Consider the following 17,446-nt stretch of genomic DNA (forward strand, 5'->3'; position numbering starts at 1 on the left):
CCACCACTTTTTGTCAACCCAAATAAATGAATCACCCTGGTCTTGGCAAATGATGGAAGACTTTATCACTGAGGGAGAAACCATCCAATCACTTGAATGCGACGGGTTAAATCCCCCCCCCCCCCCAATGTGTCTGGAAGCTGTGGCCTGCCTGTCCACAATAGACTGACTTTGTTCCAGACAGAAATGCTTTGTGTGAGAGAGTGTGCGTTTCGTGCCAGCCAGAGTGAAGATACAAGGTCAGTAACCCACCCCCACCCCCACCCCTTCAATCTAACACACTGAACATCAACAGCACACATGAAAAAATACAAAAATTATTTGATCTTTTAAAGCAAGCTGTAGATAATTGTTGCTTGATGGGAACTGGATGATACCTAAAACCTAATCTACCAACTAGTGCATGACATGTCAGTTCTGTTTAACTCGATTCTCTCATCACAGCACAGATGACGTTATATTTATGTGTGGATTTCACAATGGATTTATTATAATGGGCTCTCAGGCCCTGTTTGCCAGGCATGTGACCCAGGCTCGGGACAGTCATCCTGATGGGCCTCTGTAATCTTGCCTGTCACCTGCTTTAAGATGATTGAGTGACAAATAACGCGAAAGGCAGATGCTGCCGGAAAGGTGAATCTCACCGTGAAGGCGATGTTGTGAATCTACTGTGACAGAAGATGAGAAGGAAGTAGGAGTCCACTTTCGCTGCAACGAGGTGGAAAAGGGGACCAAGGAGCAGAGATCACACAAACTACACTCAGAGGTAGGACTGCTATCATCCACCAATTCTACTTTTGTTGGGTACTTTTGAATATTTTTTGGATGGAGCTAGAGTTCATTGTTAGAGCATATAAGCGTACATTAAGAGACAGAGCAGCATAGAGTGTATCACCGTGTGAAGGAGTGCTTTGGTCGTTCAAGATGCCTATCAGTGAAGTCCAGGTTTTAATGATGTCATAGTCTAGAGTTGAGAAGTGGGACGGGTCTACAACTGCATCGGCACATTTGTATAAGAGTGAACACAATCTTGCTCCGCTCTCACAAATGTTATTTAGATGAATGGCATGAATTTGCATCACGTTTTATTATGTCAGTCATAAATGCAACGTGCGTTTGACTTGAACTACTAAATGTTGCAAATTCATAGCATCTGTCTTTATATTGTAGGCACGGTGACAGCTAGGCTGTAGATTAATTTCCCACTTTGCACCAGAAATATCTTGATAAGTATTTATTGGAACATTTGTTGTCCCCAGGTGATCAGTCTTACACATGGTGATCCGCTGACTTTTCCTCTAGAACCTCATTGAGGTTGACATTTATAGTTTTGAGTGAAATGTCAACAATCATTGGATAGATTGCCATGAAACTGCATTCAGACATTTATTGTAATAACTTTGATGATCCCTTAACATTTCCTACAGTGCTCCATCACATCATTTAAATTGGTTTATAGACAAATTAAAAATGGTGAACATGGTCAATGTGATCAAATGACTGTTGTGCCTGTCAGAGCTGCTAGCGTGCCCGGTAGATTCTTACCTTGCTACCGGATTTGAGGGATTGTTTTGTTGATGTATCTTATCATTACCTTGCCATAAAGTCAGAATCATAGTGCTCGACTTGGTGAGACAATAATGTTTTGATTACACGGTGGCGATGACTTAATGTGGAGCAGTGTCCTGCTCAACAGGAGTTTTTCTCCGGCCTCCTCTTACACTTTCCCTGATGCAGTGACGTCACAGTGCAAATGAGAGGTGCTCTGGGTCTGAACGGGCAGCTTGTGTGGTTAAACGCTCCCTCCCACATGCCATCTGCTCTTACCCGAGCCCTGGGCACACGTGCCAAAGTAGACCCGGCGAGCATAGAGACCTTCTTGTCGTCACTGAGCTGGCTCTGTCTGCCTCTTCACTGTGCAATCTGGTGCATGGCACTGATCAGTGCTCGATGCCAGGCCAATGTATGGGGTAAAAAGCCCATACTGAGAGCCAAGAAGCTCAACATACCACTTCTGCTTTTGTTATCTGTGTGAGTCAAGTCGTGTTACAGTTGTGAACACGGAGGATGGGCCTCAGCTCCAGAGGCATTGGCTACAGATATGAGTCTTCCAAATGTGAATTAAAAGATGTCACATCCCTTACGATGAGTAATATATTTATATAAACTTTCCACTTTGAACTCAGCCTTATTGTTAGACTTGTAAATACACATCTTGATTAACGTAATCACCTCATTTTACCCACATTCCCCTATCACCGAGCTATTGTTTAGCCCAGTCAGTGCTGGTTTATGCAGCCCTTTGAGGATTCCTGAAAGCCTACACAGGTCAGGACACTGTCGACAGCCCGTGAGATGGCTTTTGTTTAACACAAATGCAGCTTCTCCTGCGTTTTTGGCAGCGTTTCTAGAAAAAGATTTTCTCAGCTGAATTGTAATGACCTTTTCCTCCTCTGAGGATACGACGTGAATGGCTGAGTGTAGAGAATCTGTTTCCTGGAAAAAGAGGATACGTTTAATTGGTATTATGGAAAATCGGGTTTGTGTTGGGAGTTTAATAAGTGTTATTTCATATCCCAGAAGGTTAAAAGTAAAAAGCAGTTTTGAATGTTGAATATTTCTATCGTTTGTTGGATCTGTTGCGCTGGAGTCATGTGGCTTGAGATTTGTCACATGTAAAATTCATATGAGACAAACAAACATTTCTTTCATACTCCGTTCCCCGGATCTCTCCAGTCAACAATGAAGCCCACATTTTGATGTCATCAAAACCAACAAGAATGCAAATTGTACAGAATGTGATACTGTTTCGTGCTTTCATTTGGCTCACTTCATTCACACTGGAACAGGTCAAAGCAAACATTTATGCAGCTATGAGAGCGAAACAACAAGCACAAGAGGCAAAAACATGTGATTACTTCCACAACGTTTGGTGTAATGAATTCAAACATTTATTAAATCCTTGGGAATTCAGTCAGACAAACTTTGTGTTTGTTGATTTGATTGTTCAGTATTATGGGAGCCAGGTCAGAACAGTGAAGTGAAGTGGGGTGATGAGTAGGTGGTGTATGGCGCTCATTCATTATTCATGAGATGGGTGGGCAGAGTGTAACTGGCAGTGACGGACAGAAACTCTATTACTGAAGTGTATCAACTCCTCTAGGGTGCTTGACCTGATATTTGAAGGACTGAGACATTAATTGATATACTGCACAAACAAGAATAATTTTGTGGACAAGAGTGATTGGAATTATCGGGGCATTGGGGAAGTGACAGATATGGGGAGGAGAGAGCACTGATTTGACTTTATATGAGAGAGGTAGGTAGAGACAACCTTTTGTTTTCATACTAACATAACTTGTGGTTTATTACATATTTATAGCAGTAATCTAATAAAGAGAGTCAGCTAATGAAACACTGTTCTGAATCCTTCTGTGCTTCTATACTATGGTTTACTACGGGTGGTGTGATATAAGTAGTAGGGTTGTCAGTGATGGAACAATTTTGAGCTATGTGTACTTGAGTATTTAAATTTAATGCCACTATACACTTCTACTCCTCTTTTTTTACCTCTTTATTCCACATTTACCTGAAAGATAGAAGAGTTTTCATTAGCACACTGGAAAAGATTATCAGATACAATACACTGTTACATATTAAACCAGTTGTTCCCAACCTTGTCAGATGTTTTAGAAGTCTATGAGCTGTTAGCAGATTCATCTAATAGTGATTTCCCTTCTAAACGTCTAAGATGATTTCATTTAAATATCTGTTTGACACCCAGAGAGATAAAGCAATCCATTAGTGTTCCATCAAAAGCATTAATGTTGATTTATCTTACGTTTTTCTTCTTTCCGTTTCTATTAATCTATCATGTGTTCCTTTGGTGGGGGCCAAACTGCATATAAAATAGTTACAATTAGCTCCACCTTGACCAACCACAACAGTAAAACACTGTTTGACATTAATGCATCAGTATTAATAATCTATAATTAAATAAAACAATAAAACAACACTCACAGGGGACATATTTCTGCTCAACGACTTCTTTAAACTGCTGATAAAACCACTACAGAACTTTTTCAAGTAGAATTTTGACTTTTATGTCACACTTTTTTTTTTTGCATTGTTGTATTACTGCTTTTTAAAAGCTTGGAGTAATTTTCCACCACTGTAAAACTGTAGTAAGAATTTTCATTTCAATTTGATGACATGAATGTATTGAACAGCAGACACCTTCTGTTGTTTATTCGATTTGAGAACAGGAGAGTTGGTGAAGCAAAGTGTTGCTGGGTTCCATGCACTGTAAACATGGGGACACTGGTCGAACCAGCGCTGCTGCTACTTTTATGGCAGAGTGTTTGGGCTTTGGACATCCCTCTGGAAGGTGAGTCAGTACCCTAATACATGCCAAATTTGTGATATTTGTCTTATTTCATATGTTTTGAAAAACATGCTGTTTTATTTTTCCGCCTACAGTCAGGCAGCCCCCAACCATCATAAAACAGTCAGTAAAAGACCATATTGTTGACCCCAAAGACACCATGGTCATTGAATGTGAAGCCAAAGGAAACCCTCATCCCATGTAAGACCTGATGAAGCCTCCGGTTGTGTTAAAATTTATATTATCTACAAACCACTTCAATGTTTTTTCCTGTCTTCCTTTACACTTTTTGCTCATTCATGAAAGTTTCTCATGGAGGCGTAATGGGAAGTATTTCAACGTGGCACGTGACTCTCAAGCATCGATGCGCAGGCGCTCAGGGACACTGGACATCTATGCCAAGAACAATCCAGAACAATATGAGGCAGAGTATCAGTGCATCGCCTCCAATGAGTATGGATCTGCATACTCCAACAAGATCAGACTACGACTATACAGTAAGATCAGTATTAGAGAATCAACTGCTTGTTTATATCCACAACTGATGTGACATACTACTGACAGGAGATGTACAGGGTTCTGACCTAACCCATCAGTATCCTAACACTAAGCAGAGTCGCAATGCAAAGATGTCAACTTTTGTGATTTGGTGTATTTTTTTTATCCCTACTTTTCACATACCACTTACCACTTTCAATGAGCTGCTGCTGCATTACTTTTTACTCTATAGTGTTGTCCTAAAAGATATCTTGAAATGCAAATTCAATTCTACCAAATGAAAACAGATATATTCTGTATTTTTGGTAATTGGTAATATATGCCATGAAGGGACAAAAACAAACGATGTGTTGGCACTCAGTCCCAAATCCATTTGCTCCTAATGAATATGTAAATCTTTCAGAAATATATACTGTGCCTAAAACACCTGGGTAGTGTTTAGTATTTAGCAAACGTTATTCAAACAAAATTGTGCATTTGTTTGGGACTATTTTCAGCCACACATTCGATGCAGTTAATGATAATGAAGAAACATGTTTCCTAGGGCAACAGTGTGGTTCACTGATGTCTTTTTAATAGCTTTTGGACCTCGATGACCTCTATGACACAGAGGAATAAACTATATTAGCTTTATTACAATTATTATGGGACCCAACATCAACCATTTTCTTGCTGTTCAGATTAAATTAACATGCATCATCAGCTGCTCACAGTGACATGTATAACTCTGTGTTTGTGCAGGAGCGCCTGTGTGGCCGAGGGAGATTCTGGAGCCTGTGGTGATCAGCGCTGGCCTGCCTCTAGTCCTGTCCTGTGACCCTCCACCTGGCCCACCTAAACCTGAAACCTACTGGATGTCCAGCTGTAAGAGTCTCTCTAGAGTTACATCTCAGTTGCATAAAGGTTTGGTGCCTCAACAAAGAGGCAGTTAAACAGTCTGTTTACTGAAATGTCTCTCCTGTGAACTTTCATTTCAGGCTCATATGCGAGACCGTTCAACTGGCCCATTCAGACAGCTTTCCCCACCATGCAGCCTGTGCGGCAGGACCGCAGGGTATCCATGGGAGTAAATGGAGATCTGTACTTCTCTAACGTCCTGTTCAATGACTCTGCGACTGACTACTGTTGTAACGCCCGTTTCCCCTACAAAAATGTCATCCAGCAGAAGATGCCTGTGGTTGTTAAAGTGCTTACAAGTGAGTATGATAGTTCTCATGTCTGCTTTTGAAACATTGTCTGATCTTTTAAGCCACATATTCGCATCTGACACATGTTCAGGTGTTTATACTCCTAACCTGTAGAGGTGGAAAGACACTAAGAACATTTACTTGTAGTAGTACAAGTACACTTCAGTACAATTTCGAGGTACCTACTTATTTTACTTGAGTATTTGCATTTTATATTACTTCATTTTCCAACTCCACAATAATTCAGAGCGAAATATTGTACATTTTATTCTACTACATGTATTCCATGATGTACTAGAACAAATAAATAATGTATTGTTATGAACTAAGCACCCCAGCAATATGTATATCAAAAAATAAACCATAAACCATTACCAGCTAATAATTGGAATTCAATAATATAATAATAATAAGTAGTTTTACTTGTTTTTCTTACAGCTTTATGCGTATACTTACTTTGAGTGATAACATTTTGAATTCAGGAGTTTTATTAGTCATAGATTATTTCTAACGGTGGTCCTAATACTTTTACTTAAACCACCCACAAGGAAGTTTAACATTGTGTCCATTCTGGCACTGCCTGTGGACAAAAGTGGTAGTGTTTCCACCACCTAATTTCATCTGATTTACTGGAACCAGTTAAAAACACCTTGTTGCACGTTTAAGTAAAAGATCTGAGTATGTCTTTCACCAGGATAGACCTGCAGGCTTCATGGGTAAGCCATGGCAAATTGCTAAATGTAATAGATGTAAAGAAAACAAATAATTCAAGCTGTAGTTTCAGCTGAGATTTTAGAGATCTGTGACTGGAGGATTGCCCTGAGTCACGGTGGGCGTGAGGAATCTTTGGCCTGCTGTGCATCAGGTTTATTCTGTGGTTACAAATGACCAGTTAGGACGAAGAACTTGCCTAGCAAAAACACACTGGGAAATGAGTTTGAACCCTGCTCTCTTCTCTGCATTTTACTTGACTTTTTCTAACCAAACAGATAAACTAATGACAATAATTTCTGATGTTGTTTGCCATTAACTCTCCTGTGCTTTTGTGATTTACTACAACGACAAACTCGACCGTTTTGTTTTGATTTCAGACCCTAAAAAGAGTCACCATTTGCATCGACTAAACGTACTAACTGTGGTGAGTGCGTGCTCCGCCTCAGCTGTCAGCTGAACTTGTTATGCCCGTTTGTCTAGTGTTGTGTCATGAATGCCTGAAGCATGTCACTGACTCATGTGTTCTGGTTTGTTTCCTCCACAGCTCGCACAGTGGCCGAGGCTGCCCCCAGCTGGCTGTCTCCCACAGGGTCGTCCAGCTCCATACTGGTCCTGCAAGGGGAAGAACTGCTCTTGGAGTGCATTGCTGCAGGAGTGTGAGTGTGAAGGAACTTATAATTAATGCTACTGTTTTGAAAAGCCACGCACTGTGTCATTCTGGCTTTGATTTCATGAAAGTCGTCTTGTTTAAAGCCTTGTTTATCATCATCAAGGCCAACTCCTCATATCAGCTGGACCAAAGATGGCGACGACCTGGTGGTGAGGCCACGCATGAGAGTAAAGAACTTCAACAAGATGATTCAAATCCCGAGAGCATCTTTTGATGACGCGGGTGAATACGTCTGCAGTGCTACCAATAAAATTGGATACATTGAGCACACGATAACTGTCAGGGTCAAAGGTGAGAGCAGCTCTCACAAACATGATGTCCTTTCTTGTCTTTCTTGCTGCACAGTGGCATTAAATCAACTAACATGAGTGTACTTGACAGCGGCTCCATTCTGGTTGGAGAAGCCTGCTGATCTAGTTTTGGCCCCTGAGGAAAATGGACGCTTGGTATGTCGTTCTGATGGTGTTCCTCGTCCCACAATCAGCTGGTTCCTCAACGGGGAACCAATTGAAAGTAAGTTTGGAGGTTCAGCTGTAAAAAATAAATCTAAAATAGCTCAACTGCTGCTGTATTTTCCATTTTTTTGTGTTTTGTTATTTTTCCTAGCTGCCACTCCGCTGCCTAACAGACAGGTGTCAGGAGACACGTTGACTTTACGCAGTGTGACCATTGAAAACAATGGCGTCTATCAGTGCAACGCTTCCAATCCATTTGGGTACTTATTGGCCAATGCTTTTGTCAACGTGCTGCGTAAGTTACCACTCTGTTATCCATGGATGTTTTTCACAGTCTTGACCCAGCCATGAGGTGCAGAAGATTTTGAATGGTCTCTCAAAAAAATAAATAATAATATTAAGGGTATAGGTATATTTTAACCACTCTAATGTTGCCACATATTGAACTGCTGCACCATCATTGTGCAGTCATAAGAAATAAGTAGGATGTTATGGAAGTGTTTTGAAATTGAATTCTAACAGAAACATTGGGTCCCCTGTATCATATTTGAACAGAAACATGCCAAATGTCATATAAACAAATATAAAAAATGATAGGAATCCATGTTCTTTCTCCAAAGAACATTAAATATAAATACTAAATAGACAACAAAAAGTATTTTAACTCTCACACACTCAACAATGACCAAACAATCCATCAATTGTCATTAGATTAGGTTAAAGTTTCGCAAAATTGTGACTGGTGCATGGAAGTACATCAAATCAAAATACAACACAGACAAAACAAAAAACATAATTTCTTGTGTAAGAACTCTGGCTCTATTCATTTTCAGCGTCTTTAAAGAAAAACATGAACCCTGTATCACTTCATTGATTCCAAAAACTAATATGTTTTTTGTGTAAATAGCAACCCTTTATTATGCTGCACCGTTGCAATGCCTTTTTTTCTATGCACCTACTCACAGAGGTCATTTAGAGGCATTTGGGAACTGTAAGAAATCAGTAACAACGCTAAACATGCAAAAGACTACACAGGTTAAGGGAAAGAGGGTACACAGAGAATATAAATATTTCATAACAAAATTAATTTTTTATCAATATTTCCCTAGATGCAACTCCACGCATTCTCGGACCCAGGAATGAACTTAATAAGGTGACGGAGGGCACTAATGTTTTCCTTCACTGCCGCTTCTTTGGATCCCCAGTGCCTGAATTGCGATGGTGAGAACATGGTGTATAACATTTTAACGTGAAGAGTCATCTCAGACATCAGCTCACATTGTGTGTTTGTTTACGGGTTCACCTACACAGGTCCAAATATGGACAGGGGAATCTTGAAGGAAATCGTTTTAAGACCTACAGTAACGGGACTCTGGAAATAAAACGCATACGGATAGAGGACCAGGGAACGTACCTGTGCATAGTCAGCAACGTCGCAGGAAGAGATGAGAGTCAAGTTCGAATAGAGGTCAAAGGTGAAGGTCACATTGTTGTTTCACACTAAAAAAATCTTTGAGTTTGAAATAAACAAACAGTCTCTAATTGTGTGACCCACTCTGTTTTTCTTTTCAGAGCCGACTTTAATCGTCACAAAACCGCAAAGTTTGAAAGTCATCCGTGGAACCGATGTGCGCTTCGAGTGTGGCGTAAAAGCAGATGTTACAACTCCTGTCACGACCACCTGGCTGAAAGGCAAAAAGCCTGTCACTCTTGGCTGGAGGTTCGTCTTTTTATATGACTGATGATTTCTCACACATTTTTCTAATTAAATTAAAGTTATGATTGAATGAGCACCCGTTTTACTCTTTATGCCATCCTCAGAATCACCATGGATGAATCAAATTTGGTCATCACTAATGTAAACAGAGACGATGAGGGCAATTATACTTGTGTCATCAAGAGTGAACTGGACCAGAAGTCTGCCTCAGCACGCCTATTAGTGATGGGTTAGTGATGACGCATTTCAAATGAATGACCTCTCATCAGACATGCGGCATGTTAGGCTTTTTGATCATTGATGTATTTTTGTGTGTAGACCGTCCTGATCCTCCCACTAACTTGGAGTTGTCAGATCCATATGAACGTAGTGTGAGACTCAGTTGGGCCCCTGGAGACAACAACCACAACCCGATTTCAGGTGTGTTCAAGATAGTTTAAACTAAATAAACATACTGTTTTTAGGGAGTTCTTGTTGGTTGTACCTTGTATTGCTCTTTTACAGAGTACCTAGTGCAGTATGATGATGACGACTGGTTGCCTGGGAAGTGGAAAAACCTGTCAACGTACGCAGGGAACCTCAACTCTGTCATCCTGCATCTTACACCTTTCACCTACTACGAGTTCCGGGTCATCGCTATCAACGAAATTGGGATGAGTCGTCCTAGTCGTCCATCTAAACGCTTCCAGAGCAGCGGTGCACGTGGGTTTAATCCTCCTCAGATACATACATATTGCTTTAAAGCTAATAATCTTACCACTGCATGTGTTTTCCTTCACAGCCCCAGATGTCATCCCAAAGAACTTAAAGGGTGTGGGCACATGGAGGAATAACATGGAGATCAGCTGGGAGGTAATAAGGATTGAACTCATCAAATACTGCAGCAGCTTTTATAATCATCTTAACTGTTGAATATTTTAATCTGTGACAACTGAAATCAAACCGTGCTGGTTGTCGTAAACCATGCCTTCAGCCTCTAACCTACAGAGAGTGGAACGGGCCCCACCTGAAGTATTTGGTGTGGTGGAGGAGGAGAGATTCCCGAGAGGAGTGGAAGAACGCAACCACAAAATGGTTGAAATACTACATCTACGATGCAGATACCTTCACTCCTTATGAGATCAAAGTCCAGGCTGTCAACGACTTTGGGCTGGGTCCAGAATCTCCTGTTGTCACTGGTTACTCTGGGGAAGACCGTAAGTAATATACATGGAAAAAAAAACAAACATTAACTGTCCATATCGTAGCTTAAATGTTCAAATCTACAGGTTAGTTGTGCTCCACTGCTGAAGACATCTTTTGGTAGAAAACAAGTTCAACTTGACGGGTATGCAGCAGAGATTTTAATCTAGGTGCTGACATTACAAAAACCTGGAGTAGAAAAATAAAGTTGAAAAGAAACAAGCTTAGTGAATAATTCATGACTCCTGCAATGGTTTAATGGCACCTGACGGGAGAATTAACACCAACAACCGTTTATCTCTACTCAACTTCTAATATTTAACAATAGTGGATGGCAGTGCTCATGAATTCACATCTTCTTTTAAGATGTACGCTCACATTTTAAAAGATTTGTTTAAAAAGGAATGTGCGCTTTGGTTGGAAACTTGTAGAAACCAGAGCTAAAAAAGGGAAAAGCATGAGGACATCTCATGATCTAATGCAATTACATTGTTTATTGTTTTGTTTTGTCTAATTATACATGGAGAGAGCAAGTATAGTACATTTCAAATATAGTTACCACGAGGTATAAATACAATGTTTCTGTGCTTGTTGTTGCAGATAATGTCTACACATACCGTCACTCTAAAGAGCTCCTGCTTCGTTTGCTCTTAATCCATAGGGAATTGTCAGATAAATAAGAGTTGTGCCTGAACACACCTTTTTGTAGTTTTTAGTGTACTTTCATATTGAGGTCAAGTTGCGTCTTACTCATCTACCTCTTTATTCAGTGATAGCAAAGACAGTCTCGCTTTTCCCCAGGTCCCTTATCTGCACCTCTGAACCTGAGAGTGTCCGACATCGAGAGCACCCAGGCGACCTTACACTGGGACACGGTGGAGCGCGGCTCTATTATGGGAGAACTGAAAGAATACAAGGTGCGTCTGTTGTGAAATCAATATTGGATAATAAACTGAGATTATAGCTGGCATCTACTGTAAGCTTATAGACTACAACAGAAACCGAGGACATATTGTACTTCACTGAGAGACTCGAAAGACTATAATGAGCTGATGTAGTAATACCTGTTTCTCTGTGAACTTTTTTAATTTCATGAAATTTATTGACACTTTGTTTGGTAACATTCAATTTCATCAGTGTAATTTTGGTAGATGGGAAAATGAATAATGTGAAGGAAAAGGTTGAATTCTTGTTCATTGTGAGCCTTAAGTTTGTTAATGCATTGTCAAGTAAGTAAGCAATAAAAGATCAATGAAATTCATGAGCCAATTATCAAATACAAATGATCAAAAACACATGAAAATAATGATTACTGTTTTCAAATAGAAGAAACAGATGAGGCAGTAACTAGTCCAAATGAGGGAGAGAACTTACGAGAGAGCCTCAGATGTTTTGTTGTGTAGTCGTCACTTGTAATTTTTGTTTCTTCATGTTAGACTTCTTTAAGATTAGAAGATTTTTTCAGTAGGAAGAACACTGAAACTTACAAATTCAGTGTTAACAGCACAACAACAACAAAACCCATCCTGATTCTTCCTAGCAAGAGCTCCCACTTCCCTCCAAAAACAAGATGTAAACGGCTGAATATAATACAACCAGTACAAAAATATTATAAGCATACATATGTATGAATGCATATACCATACCTGGACCTTAACAGTCAGTGTGCAGGAGTTCAACCTTTTCTTGTCTCCAAAAAAGAACAATTCATTTCTGGGTGTGTTGCTTCTCATCTCTCAGATTTATTACTGGAGGGACAGCAGCCAGCTGAGGTGGCATAGGGTCAACCGAGGGATGAAGTCTAAAACATTTCCAAACGATGATCCAGAGCCCTCTGGGGTGCTCACTGGACTCATCCCCTATAGCAACTACAAGATGTATATAGTGGTGGCAAACAATCGATACGAAGGCCCGCCTAGTAATAATATACACTTCTCAACACCTGAAGGAGGTAAGAAAAATCATCCCAAGGGCAAGGGAGCCTGTGTGTCCGGTTTACAGCACAAACAAATCACCAGTTAAAGTGTTATTTCTCGATGTTTTTGTGTATTGTCTCCTGCTGTGCTTTTGTCTGCAGTGCCATCCGTGCCCAAATCCTTCAGGATCCAACAGCGACATCTGGACAGTATATACGTCGACTGGGACCTGCCAGCAGAACCCAACGGTATCATTACGGGATATTCCCTCAAGTATCAGACAGGTATGCCGACCCAATATCTGAAACCCTTTCAAAAATCTCTGGAGATTGTTCCGACTTCACAGACTACACTTTCAATGCATAATGCAGCGTTCTGCAGTCCTCTGAGGAGAAACAGCGAAGCTTTAATAACAGAAAGGGAAATGGGTTATTTCACTAAAGCTGATAAAGGTTTCCACGTGACACTTAAGTTCACATCCCCATAGCACATAATAGCACACTTAAATATGCACTCAAAAACCAAAATACCGCAGAAGTATGTTCTCGGGAGTGTAATGAACACTTTCCGAGCAGCTATGGTACTTAACGGCTCAGTTGTGTGCACTCTTCCAGCGTCAAGGGCTCTCAGAGCGCGCTGAAATTTCCACTCTCTCCACAGTGAATGCCACCAGGGGAGAGGAGCTGCGAGTTGAGGAGTTCCTTCCTAATGTAACAAGTTTCTCAGTCCGACGATACGACCGCTACACTCGATACAGATTCTCTGTGGCGGCACGAACTCGGATAGGGATAGGGGAATGGCATACGGAGGAGTCACCCCACTACACCACTGAAAGTAATTTAACACTTGCTTCATGCATCAGCACAGTCATTGGCCTACCAAATAAACACTCTTAAGTGCTGAGTGGATGATACTTATATCCGTAAGCACCTTTTTTTTCCCCCTGCGTGTCTCAGTTTATGCCCAGGACCAGGTGGACATCTCCACTCAGGGCTGGTTCATCGGGATTATGTGTGCTGTGGCTCTCATCGTGCTCATCCTACTCATAGTCTGCTTCATCAAGAGGAGTCGAGGGGGGAAATACCCAGGTACGGTGATGATTCCTCATATTCAGTGATATCCAAAAAATACCAAAGTGTATCTCTTCTAACTGAGTTTTAATTTCAGTCCGGGAGAAAAAAGACATTTCATTGGAGCCGGTGGATGACAAAGATCAGGAGGGGTCATTTGACTACCGGTAAGCATTACAGAAGACAGCTGGTCGTCATGTTACTCTCATTTACCAACGTGTTTTACAAAATCCTATTTCAGATGTCCAACGTGTGCTACATCATATTAGTATTTATATAATGGCATAGCAATAACATCATTATGTTTCCTATAACACCACACAGCACTGTCATTGTTGAAAATTAGAACTAAGATTTATTTACATCAATTTGCTCTGTAGCTGTGCATCAGCATTCTGTTCAGTGTATTAAAGCTGCCCTGTGGATTTTTGTCTTGTGAACAGACAAACCTTATGTCTACATGGTTATTCAGGGTTGCGTTGCAGTGGCTGCAGGTTAAGGAAGACATATGTCGCTCTCCTCAGCAAGCGGTTCGATCCACGGCATCTTCAGTCTGCATGTTGAAGTAAACTTGGGTTCAAGATACTAGATCCCAAATTTCTCCTGAAGGCCGCGCCATCAGGGTGTCAATGTGTTTTAATGATTAGCTCCTAAAACCGATGCACAGTTGACACCTTACATGGCAGCTAATGCCACGAGTGTATGAATGGGTGGATGAGATATGTAGTGTAAACGCGCTCTGAGTGGTCGGAAGACTAGAAAGGCGTGATATAAGTACAGTACCGTACACCGTCCTGCTTCATCAAGACCAAGACCCTGAGACTCCTACGCTTGTGTGTATTGTTTGTAGTATCAAGGCTATACAATCACGTTGAGCCCCATTTCCTAAATTAATTCATCATCATGCATAGCTGGCAGTCTTCTTCACCAACTTTTCTGCTACGCCATTACAACTGTCAGTTAGTAGAAGAGCCGGAAAGCGGAGGCAGGAATGTTTATCACCTCACATGCCTGCACATTTCCCAGGGTACCTTTAATATCGATTACATTTTAGCGTGATGCACGGTTACAAATCAAATCTGATCACAGTGTTTATGGCTTTATTTATGATAACTCTTTGATCGTACTCACATTATTTTCTGTTTTTATTTTTCTATTTACTCTACCTCTTCTATCTAAACCTTTACCCCCCTCCCCCCAATCACCTCAATCCTGTTCTTTTCCAACTGAACCACTCAAGGTCTCTTGAAAGGTATGAAAAGACTAAATAATGACACATTGACAATATTGACAATTAAGCTGTACGATCAATTTTATGAGAATGTAATAATTTTATGAAATGTAATAAATGCGATATATCATTTCACACTAATGATCTTAGACGAACTCTTCACATTTCAGGATAGCACGAGTCTCCACTCTGCCTTACCCACGGCGGTATGTACATGTATATTATAAGTGTATCGATACATCAGTGTGAGTTTTACCCTCCTTTCTATCTTCTCGTACTGACCACCTTTAATGTCTTTTTTATATATATATATATATATATATATATATAATTTTGTAGAGAGGAGGAAAGAGGGCTTCAAAGAGGCCAACCATCTATGGAGGCAATGATGAAGCGATCAGACAGTGACGACAGTCTGGTGGACTATGGTGAGGGAGGTGAGATACCGTTCAACGAGGACGGCTCGTTCATCGGCCAGTACACAGGAACCAGGAGAGATGTCAGGGATTTGGACTTTGGTGGAAGTCTGGAGCTCCATTCTCCGATGAATACCATCTACTCCCTGGCATAAAACTCAAACTTCAAACTGCCTTCCCGACTTCAGCTTCAACTATTTGTCATGTGACTTTACCGTGCTCGTACCCTCCACCTTGGATTAAGAACTTGTGGTTGGTCTGCAGGAGGGAACAGCTGGAGGCTGAGGTGCTGTTACCCTCTCAAGCAAAGAAACTTCCACACATTTGAAGAGGAAAATGGAGGGAACATTTAGGGACAATGCACGAGATGAGATGCCTTTATCATCTGATGAAAAGCAAGCTTTACCTTTTGTGTTTCGTACTGCGTTTCCTGTAAATAAGAATGCTGTGTGTTTGTGTGCATGCATACGCATGTGTACATGTTCAATTATCCTGTCAGTAGGGGGAGGCTGCGTATCAGAGGAGACAGACCAGTTTATCAGTTTATCATGTTGATAAAAAGCAGTTACAAGGACCAACATAACTACTGTTATCTTTTACTTTCAGCTAATTTCCATAATGAGATCATGATATTTTTACATGTTGGCTGTGTATATAAGGACATAATCAGAGGAGTCACAACTGAACGTTGATTGCTTCTCCCTTTGTCTTATACACTAGTGTTGAAGTACAATGTGTGAGAGTAGAAAGTGTTGTTAGTGATAAATGAAGGATAATAAAGTATCTCCAAGGACTAATGATTCATCTGCACGGTCAGTTTGCGAATTATGCTCTGACGGAAAGCACCAGGGCGAAGTATTTTAGGAATCAGCGAGCATACCGCCATAAACCAGCTGTAAAATCAGAAACCGCCCATGTTTCTCTATGAACTTGCCTTAACCGTGTTCCCATTTCACTCACTCTGGAGATGGACGGAAATGATTAATCTTGATGTAACAGCTTTAGTGTATTTGACCGCTAACATCATCTGTGTATGTCCTAAATGTAAATAAAGTGGAAATATTTATTTCTAGCACGTTTGGCGTGATTCTGAATGTTTCATTCAGCTGCTCTGTTTCCTAATTTTAATTATTCTTTGAATAAAAAACATTTGCAGGTGTCTGAGTTTAAACAATGTGTTCACAGAATAGTGTACATAAAGCTTAAAGGGGCAGTCCTTAAGATTCATAATTGATTTGCAGCAAATGTTTTTTTAAATACTACAGGTCCCAGAATTCTGTTGGCAAAAAAACAAAAACAAACTACCGTTGTTTTAATAAGGGAGGCAATAATGGTCCTTTTTTTTCATCATTCTCTGAGAAACCATGATCTGATTTTGAGCTGCACACGGCATGAGTCTGAAAACACCAAAAGTGACGGGACCTCGCTGAGAAGTTGGAGGTGTACACTCTTTTCCAGCTCATGATTTTAATGTTAAGCTGCAGTGGTAGTGTTACGACCAGATAAAGGGGTATGAAAGGAAGTGACATAAAACCAGATTTTAAAGGTTATTAAAGAAAAGTATTTTATTAGATAAAAGTTCAGATTGTTTTAACAAAAGGAGGTGAGGCAAAAGGGAACTATGGGCGAGCGAGTGCTGTTAAACGAACAAATATAACAAAAAGAGAACTCTAAACAGAGCCTATGTTATCTAACTAAAAACCAAAACGAGAAAGAAAAACCTCACAAACTAAGTCTAACTCTAAATAACAAAAACACATCCAAAACAGCACTCTTAATCTAATGGGTCTAACAGAAATAGTCTACGTGTAATCAGTAAATATCTCTCTCATTGGCGGCGCACAGCTCCACCAGTTTGGGGCCAACCAGGGACCGGCAATCGCACACCTGTATTTACCTATAGGCAGTAGTCGAGTTGTAAAATGAAACCAGTCAGAGTCAGGAGAATCTATTAGTACCGCCCACATTCACCTTTGACCCACCAATGACGATCCAGAATGAAGTAA

At 40.5% G+C, this 17,446-nt stretch overlaps 1 protein-coding gene across 4 annotated transcripts; it reads left to right on the top strand.

The window, feature by feature from the left end:
- The first annotated feature begins 202 nt into the window (after window positions 1–202).
- On the top strand, window positions 203–16,589 carry nfascb (neurofascin homolog (chicken) b). Of its 4 annotated transcripts, none has more exons than XM_019257208.2 (28): window positions 203–239; window positions 589–766; window positions 4,266–4,387; window positions 4,480–4,585; window positions 4,691–4,881; window positions 5,624–5,746; window positions 5,860–6,078; window positions 7,328–7,439; window positions 7,557–7,744; window positions 7,835–7,966; window positions 8,060–8,203; window positions 9,018–9,129; window positions 9,220–9,383; window positions 9,481–9,628; window positions 9,730–9,854; window positions 9,944–10,045; window positions 10,130–10,327; window positions 10,407–10,477; window positions 10,599–10,821; window positions 11,609–11,724; window positions 12,548–12,758; window positions 12,885–13,007; window positions 13,384–13,557; window positions 13,680–13,811; window positions 13,891–13,960; window positions 15,034–15,045; window positions 15,195–15,230; window positions 15,364–16,589. In XM_019257208.2, the coding sequence occupies exons 3-28, from the start codon at window positions 4,312–4,314 to the stop codon at window positions 15,593–15,595; spliced, it is 3,540 nt and encodes a 1,179-aa protein (XP_019112753.1). In that variant the 5' UTR covers window positions 203–239; window positions 589–766; window positions 4,266–4,311; the 3' UTR covers window positions 15,596–16,589. The 4 variants fall into 4 exon arrangements, with proteins under 4 accessions (XP_019112753.1, XP_019112751.1, XP_027144411.1 ...); XM_019257206.2 differs by having other exon boundaries at window positions 225–239; window positions 506–766; XM_027288610.1 differs by lacking the exon at window positions 203–239 and having other exon boundaries at window positions 316–766.
- The last annotated feature ends 857 nt before the right edge of the window (window positions 16,590–17,446 follow it).

Source organism: Larimichthys crocea, chromosome XV (genome assembly GCF_000972845.2).
Source record: "Larimichthys crocea isolate SSNF chromosome XV, L_crocea_2.0, whole genome shotgun sequence".
NCBI classification, from domain to species: Eukaryota; Metazoa; Chordata; class Actinopteri; family Sciaenidae; genus Larimichthys; species Larimichthys crocea.